The 8,292-nt window shown below is 34.6% G+C and overlaps 1 protein-coding gene across 4 annotated transcripts; it reads right to left on the reverse strand.

Moving 5' to 3' along the window:
* Window positions 1-2,463: 2,463 nt before the first annotated feature.
* LOC140783213 (PHD finger protein ING1) lies at window positions 2,464-7,627 on the reverse strand. 4 transcript variants are annotated; one of them, XM_073130001.1, is made up of 8 exons: window positions 7,433-7,627; window positions 6,711-6,782; window positions 5,138-5,325; window positions 3,933-3,993; window positions 3,722-3,827; window positions 3,524-3,647; window positions 3,281-3,415; window positions 2,464-3,044 (listed from the first exon to the last, which is right to left on the reverse strand). In XM_073130001.1, the coding sequence occupies exons 1-7, from the start codon at window positions 7,458-7,460 to the stop codon at window positions 3,305-3,307; spliced, it is 690 nt and encodes a 229-aa protein (XP_072986102.1). In that variant the 5' UTR covers window positions 7,461-7,627; the 3' UTR covers window positions 2,464-3,044; window positions 3,281-3,304. The 4 variants fall into 4 exon arrangements, with proteins under 4 accessions (XP_072986102.1, XP_072986100.1, XP_072986101.1 ...); XM_073129999.1 differs by having other exon boundaries at window positions 3,722-3,830; XM_073130000.1 differs by having other exon boundaries at window positions 2,464-3,415.
* Window positions 7,628-8,292: the final 665 nt, after the last annotated feature.

An 8,292-nucleotide genomic window follows, 5' to 3' on the forward strand; every position in this document is an offset into this window, starting at 1 on the left:
GTTGTTTTTGAATCTGGATAATATTGTCACAACCCCAAATGAAATCATTATTGGTCATGTATCAGAATAGGCTAGAGATATATGAAGCTTTAACTGTAATTATCTAACTCATAAAACTTAAAATTTATTTGATTAACTCTATTTCAAAAACTTTAAAAGACATAAATATACTTAAATTATACAATCAAATATTGCTAAAGCAATATTTAGCTTTTTAATTTAAAAAATAATACTGTTATAAAGTGTAAAGTTCAAAATTCTAAGTGTAGGTAGAGTTTCGATTCCATATTTGCTACACAGACTAGCATTTAAAATAGTAAAATAGTTTAATAAGCTAACAATTTTAGTCCAGTAAGTGAATTCACTAAAAAATTAGAAAAATAATTATACTTTATCCGATATGAAATCTTAATCAAAGCTTCATTGTTAATAACAATAGCTATCATGCTCATAATATGAATAATAAGCACAAGCAATGATGGTACAATTAATAAGCTAATAATATGCTTAAATTTATTTTGCAAGTTTTCTTAATCTCAATATCGCCAACTATTTTGATCCACATTAACTAGCAATCACTTCGAGATGGCTCTCGAGTTTTCCCTCATAGCTAATTTAGTTAGTGTCACCATAAGGTGTCACAATGTGATAAATGCAGCTTGTCTTTTTCATTAATCGTAGAGAAATATTAGTGTCCCTTCAAGAAGACTTCTAGTTTAGTCTGAGACTGCCTCCTGATTTTACCCGAGTCACCTAAGAATATGTCTGTCTTTTGGAATTCAAGGTAAACTTAAGTCATCACAAGAAGATACACAAAGAATATCTAGCCTGAGTCAGTTCTCAAAGCCTCACTTACTTATAACTCAAGCCAATAAAGCTACTTATAACTAATATATTGTTTAATTGCACAAAGAATAATATTTTATGAAATAATGTATGGCACAATGCATAAATGCATCATGAAAACAATAATGATAAACGAAGAATGAAACGGATATATAAATTGTAATACAAAACATGAGAGGATAAATGCGTTAATAAATCTCCTAACCTAACCTAGGGTCAACAATCTAGAGCTAAGTGCAAATCTTCACCTTCATCCATACTTATTTTAATTTAACAATAACCAAAGTTATTATATGTAAAACTAATTAAATTGTTACAATGGGCTAATTCAAGCTCAACGGGTTAGGCTCAAACAATGGCCGGTCCGCAACCTACCCAAAAATCCAACTTAAATGGATTGGGCTAAAGGACCAATCTCATAAAACGAATAAGTTGGATCGGGTTCTTTGGATTTGAAACCCAAACCCAACCCTAGTCCCCTCAACTTGAAGAATATTAGACTTGGGTTGCTCAAGTCTATCATTTTCTTCCTTGAAGGGAACGATGAGAGAGAGACTACCAACGACCACCGTCGGTGGTGATTCTCCAACAATACTCAACGACTCTTCACCATTGCAGCCATGTGCTCGGGAATAGAAGAGGTCGGGTTGACCATTGACGATCGATGTACCCACTACATAAAGAAGTACCCACTACATAAAGCCAACGATGCAAAGATGCAAAGTTTCTAGTAAAACCACAAATGCCCAAAATTTAGATATTTTAAATCTATCTTATTAAACTCAAATTAAAATTGTGGGAGTGGGATAGGACTCATAGGCGGCTTGTTTAGTGATGGTAATTTACTCTGGCAGCACTCTGATGACTTAACCCCAACAACAACAACTTCGGTGGTGGAAGAAGAAAAAAAAAGATAAGGGAAAGAAGGAAGAGAATGAGAAGAAAATTCTTGATGCTTCTCAAGGAGGGGTTTGCTAGGCTTTCCAGCTAGGGCATCATGGAAAATTCGGCAATTGGCCCTAACCTGAGTTGGAGAAGGAAAGAAGAGAAGAGAAGGAAAGGAGGAGAAGGGTGAGGCACATGCGACAGCCCTCCCCTTCTCTCTCTCTCTCTCTCTCTCTCTTGAATATTACAAATATTATTCATACGATTCTTTGAACAGTTTTAGATTTGCAGCTTTTTGCCCTGTTCTTGAGGGCATAGACATATTCCCATACTAAGCTATGTTTTTATTTTGAGAGAGCTTTATAAGCTTTGGTTTTACATGATGGAAAGGAAGTTTTGTTAGTCAGCCTTTCAGAGGCAGAAAAGGATAACGGTTTGAAAGACTGCAGGATGCCATCAGTAATTGATTAAATACTATGCGTCAATAAGGACAACTTTTAACTAATACATATGTTTCCTCTGGAAAGAGAAAATTGGCCTAAACCCACTTGGTTCAAAGTATTTGATATCTAATAAGTTTGCATCACAACTGATGATCTTGACCTTTTTTTTCATTTTTGGTAAGCATGTGAATAGCATAATGTTTTATTTTTTTTTATCATTAAAGGATGATTGAAAAAGTTATCACAACTTTCCATTACATAAATATTTAACAGCATACTAGGCATTCAATTTTGTAGTATATCCGGCTCTAAACTTTCCATTAGATTTTGAAAGTTATGAATCCAAAATAAACATTGTGTATGATGGTTACAAGAGCCAGACTCCCGTACTGTCCAACCCTTTTACAAAATTTGGGATCTGCAAGCATCTGCGATTAGTGATCCTATACAAGACACCATAGAAATAATGATCTTGCAATTAAGTTTCTGGGACGCTTATTTAGCTGCAGTGTTCGAAAATTATAATTCTTAACAATATAACCATAGACCATGCTTGTGACATATAGCCTGAGTGCATATCCAGTTTGAAGGCGAATCAATGGTCATCTATCAACTCCTCCCAACCAAGACTCTTCACTTGTTCAGACTTCAGCATTGCATTCCCGATACATGTTTAGACAACTAAGTCAACCATCTTACGAAATGGACCACAATGAGCTCAGATCATGAAGATAAAACCCCAATGTTTAGAAGGAGAATTAAACTTATGAGCTCCATCACGAGTTGATAATATTGAACCACTGAGTTAAAAATAATGGAGTTTTACATCCTTTGAAAGTGAAATTAGCACACAAAAGAATTTCAAGCAACCTGAAGAAGGGAAAGAGTAAACAAGATTATGATTATCTAGAAATTACAAAGACACCTGCAAAGATGGTGGTTTAGAAAAAGAAAAGAAAAGAAGAACTATATGCATGTCAGCTTTAACTCTACTTATGAATGGTGAGCTCTAGACCGTGTTAGAGATGGAGATGCAGAGAATGAAAATAAAAACGTTAGCAGCAAAATTCTGTCTCCACTCAGATGCATTTCTCAGTATATCTTACCAAGCTACAAACTTCTATTAACATTTACTTGACTTTCCGACGCTTCTGCAGCCCAACACAGTTAGGGCAGTACCACTTCCCTTTTGGTTGTTCTTTCAAACCAACACATCCAAAATGAAACCACTCTATCTTGCACTGTCAGAAAAGATAAAAGCAGGTATCACAACAAATCAAACAAGAGGAAAACCAGATTAGTAAAAGGGACTGGGGAGAGCGAAAGAAAGAAGGAAAAGTAGCACATACATCAGGATAATCACAAGCAACCATCTCTCCATAGCTAACTTGGTTGCAGAGACAGTATGTCGGTTCATTTGGGTCCACAGGCAATTCTAGAGCTATGCTTGGTGGTTCAGCCGCTAATCTTGTCCTAATCCAACAAATGGAACATCAATTAACTGAATAAGTATCATTTCTTGATAAGATCTTAAGAAAATGACATACTTTTTTCGACCCCCTCTGCCACTTCCACTAGCCCTTCCAGATCTTGTGCTTGCCTCTGTGTTCGGAGTGCCAGCACCAACACTGGCACTAGCTGCTAGTTCCTTTTCTGCTATACACAAGAGAGCACACAAGGGCATCTCCATGTTTAACAAGATAGAGAATTCAAAGCAAACTTTGCAAGAAAATACACATGCTAGAGAGAGGGAGGCACCCTGCCGAAGCTCTTCAAGCTTCCTCATATATTGATCAAGTTGTTGGATATGAGCATCAACCTATAACACAGATCTTTGTCAGCAACATTACAAGAGGTAATTTCCCATTCAAATTTCCTAATATCATTTATCAAAAACATTAGGGTTTGGTATCAATAGTAACAGAATATGAAAATACAACTGGTCCAAGTCAGTGATCAGACTTGAACATGGAAGATATGTAGTTGCCCTGCATTATGTCCAGGGCCTGCTGTCTCGAAGTTGTGAGAAAACATACATTTTGGAAAGTCAATTGCCAATGTGTTCGCTCAATGGCAGAAGAAAATGATTAAGACGCTGTTGTTTACTGATGATGAGACACAGGGAAATGATATCTTAACCTAATCCAGAGTGCAGCTCAACACACATAAAAATATTCCCTCAATATAATGCATAATTATTAGACTAATCTTCATTTGTAGAATTTTCTTAACTCTTAATCATACCTTAGAGACAAAGACTAGTCCTTAAGTAAAGCTGCCATCTTTCTTCCACACTTAAAAGATCTCTGTCCACATGACTTTCAGAAGGTTTTCTCCTGGGCATGTGCCTAAATTGCAACCACAAAGGCAAACTATTCTACCCACTATCTGGTTTTATAGCTTTCAAGCAACCTCAGCTCCTCCATTGTTTTCCCTTTTTTTTCTTTAAAGATAATTTACTTTCGCTAGTACCTTGGCACCAATGTTTTAACCGATCATTTCTATTTAATGCTTGAGTGAGGATTTAGAAAACCTTGAACAAAAGGCAGAACATGGAGACTTAACAGGAAGTTATTTATGCGATAGAAGCAAAGAGACATTTTCAGACAACCAATGCTACCTAAGAGTTCACACTTTTTGATAACCTTCCTTACCCGATATGATGCATTCAGGAGGCCCAATTTGTCTGGCTACTTAAGACAACCACTGATAGCTACAGGTTGTCTGTTTTGAATACACCATTCTTATTTTACTTTCTGGAGAGAGCCATCCATTGAAACCTCAATCCTCTTAAAGTATTGTGCAAGATACTGACAAAAACTAAAAATAGAGTTATCCTCTAAAACATAAATGACCTGATGCATTTAGATTTCAAAATTCTGGCACAATAAAACTAACAATTTGACTATTATACATAAACCATAAGTTCTCTACCAAAAACCTAAGACGTAGAGTTTACATACCATATCATAAGCTTGAGTAGCCAAAGCAACCTTTTCATCAGCAATTCTAATGCTATGTTTCTGTTCGTCAATAGCTTCATCAGAAAATCTGATGAGTGCCGAATCAGGTGTAATGTTACCAGACTCAATTCCATGCCTAATATCCTCTATTTCTTGCTCACAGCGCTGCTCATTCTGTTGCTGGACTCCTGCATGTATGGGGGAAAAAAAAGTAACCATACAATATGGAAAAGATGGGCAGATCATCTTGCAGCATGCACGTAGCAACTACTATTGAGTAGAAGGAAAAGCATGCTGAGAGAATTTACTATACATCTAGGAAATATAGAGACTTTCATAATCTCATTGTATAAATATTGGATATGATACTCATTGGATAACTATCGGATATTTTCATAAGTGCCCGCCGATATTTTAAAAATAAAATTAAAAATTAAATACATTTTGCCTTCCTATATTTATATCCAAAATCACTTTATTTTCTTATACAAACTTTTTTATCAAATCAATTTATGTACTTATGATTAAAGTGAGACTATTAAATTTTCTGTCCAATTTAATAGAACATGCTTAAATATTGTCCAAAAGTAGTTGGCGAGTTCTATTCCCTCCATTTCTTATATTGTATAGACCAAAATATCCTCTACCCTTTTGTATATATTATTTTCCCTCCAAAGAAATGGTTATTTATTTTTCTTTAATTCTATGAGCATTTTTTCAAGGTCATGCTACTGTGTTGAAGAGTTAACCAAAAACCTTCTCCCCAATTGTTTTGTCTAATAAATACAAGGGCGTATTTTGGTAGTTTGCATGCGCTCTATTAAATTCAATAAGAAATCTAGTAGTCTCATGTTAGCCATAAATACAGAAATTGATTTGAAATAAAAGATTATACAGGGAGATACGTACAGGGGGTGTAAAATGTATTTAACCCTAAAATTAATGGTATGGATACTCCTCGGATACTTTTCAGATATGAATCAAATTGAAGAAGACTAGTAACTTTCATTTCTTATAAGATTTAAAAGGTTTCTCCTAGTGAAAAAATTGAGTTAAAAAATTTTAGTTATTTTATAATCTATATTAAGAAATCATGTTATAATGGTCAATTTCTTCTAATTTATAGATTGAATTAGCTTGTTTATCAATATACTACGTAACATACATGACCCTTGTCATGAATAATAGTTTTGCTTTAATTGATTGGAAGCCTCCTTATACAGACTATCATAAGCAACATTTATATATAATTTCTCAATTGAGAAATGCAAGTACAGAAGTTCATTAATATATATATGAGCTATGTGTCCTAAACGTATCATGTTCTTAGCATATCCGCATCGTAGCATATCCATATCCATGCTTCATATTGATACATAAAAGAACATTTCTGTGATACTAGAAACAAATGACTGACTGATCATGCCCAAGTCATTTCAGTTCATTTCCTCTGCCATGAATTCTATTTCAAGATTGCAAGTTTTAATTGAAAACCTAGCATATCTCTAAAGCAGAAAGAATATAAAAGGACGATGTTAGTGATAAATTACTGTAAACAGTCTCAATAAATTACCTTGCAAGCTTTTGTCAAGATCTCGCATAAGTGCATAGTTACGTTGTAGCATGGCTGGTAGGGACTCAAGGCCTGAAAAAATAATTAAATGTCAGAGCAATAAATAAGTGCATCATTATGCAATGGTTGTTAACTACAATTGCAATGGTAATTAAATGTAATTTTTCATGTTCACTTTTCAATGGATTCTTTCTTTTAGTTTCCAAGAAAACTCATTTTCTCATTAGTAGTTAGAGTCTAATCCGAATTCCACCAACTCAAACTTTTTTTTCTCAGTAAGCCCTACTTCAAGATTTATCCTAGATAAACTTCACTAAGGATTGTTGTTCATGGGGCACAGCACATGCCGTGGCACTTGCTAATCGTGTCACGAGAAAAGAGGCTCAGCCGCCGGCCCAAAGGGAGAGAAAGAAAAAAAAGAGGAGAGAGGAGAGGGAGGCTATTTACAGTGCCGCCGTCGCCATCGCTCTCAACACCACTCTCGCCGTCCCTCTCGCCTTCACCCTCCTCATCGGTTGCACGCCCCAGCGTGAAGAGGACTACCCAAAACAGGTCGAAATAAAAAGATCCGCAGAGTGGATCTAACTTAAGTTAACTTATCTCGGAATTGCAAGCAAGGACCGCATACAGAAACATTATCGAACATATTTGTACATTTAGGTCCTCATTGGAAGAGAAGAGGAGGAGGAGGAGGAGGAGGAGGAGGAGGAAGAGCTTCTTACTCGCTTGGAAATCCTCGAGGAAACCCATTGCCTCAGATTGAAGGAGAGGTATCTCCGATTTGGTTCCCGGTTTAACGCTTCTTATTCCCGCCCTAACTTCTTATTCAGCTTCGGCTCCGATAGGAGAGAACTGGTTTGAGAAGACGAATAAGGAGGAATAATACTTATCCGGGTCTTGTTGCGCAAAACCCATTTAGCCTCCGAAAACTACTTATTTGCATATTTATCCTCTTAGTACTTAATATGACGGATATCTATTTATTTTTTTAATATCTAATTTATTTTAAAATTTAAATACGATACTAGATGTGTTTAAAAGTCAATTAAGTCAATAACTTTTAAATATAAAATTATTAAGTTGACTTTCAAATATAAAAAATTGCTAAGTTTTAAGGAATTTTTTTTTATATAAGTCACTTTCTGTTTCAATAATTTTTAAATATAAATCATTAACTAGATTAACGATTTATATGAAAAAAAAATTCATATATAATAATTTTATCTAGAGAATTTATAATTTCTATATAAATTTATAGCTTATATTTAAAAGTTGTTAATTAGATCAACAATTTTCAAACTAATCTAGTCTCCTATTTAACTTTTGAATTATACCGAACATGTAAAATAAATACTGTGTAGAGTAGTTTGGTCAAAATTTTGGATATCTTCATCAAAGAGTCCTCAATTTGCACATCCTATGAATTAGCTCTTGGGAAATCTAATTTATAAAACCTTTTGAGGTTAAATGCATTTTACTCCCAATCTGAGTATAAATTCACTTTGGCCTCTATTTTATTTTGTATCACTTAATCACTCTCAATTTAAGACGGTTAAATTTTCCATCCAAATTAAATTAACTG

The sequence above is a fragment of the Typha latifolia genome, chromosome 3 (assembly GCF_019914945.1).
Source record: "Typha latifolia isolate L0001 chromosome 3, TyphaL0001v2, whole genome shotgun sequence".
NCBI classification, from domain to species: Eukaryota; Viridiplantae; Streptophyta; class Magnoliopsida; order Poales; family Typhaceae; genus Typha; species Typha latifolia.

Coding starts and splice junctions, on each gene's coding strand:
- LOC140783213 (XM_073129999.1), bottom strand. CDS start 7,460: ATGGGTTTCCTCGAGGATTTCCAAGCGA. Junction 6,783..7,432: donor CCTCGAGGATTTCCAAGCGA/GTAAGAAGCTCT, acceptor TTATTTTTTCAG/GCCTTGAGTCCCTACCAGCC. Junction 3,648..3,721: donor GGCAGAGGGGGTCGAAAAAA/GTATGTCATTTT, acceptor TTGTTGGATTAG/GACAAGATTAGCGGCTGAAC.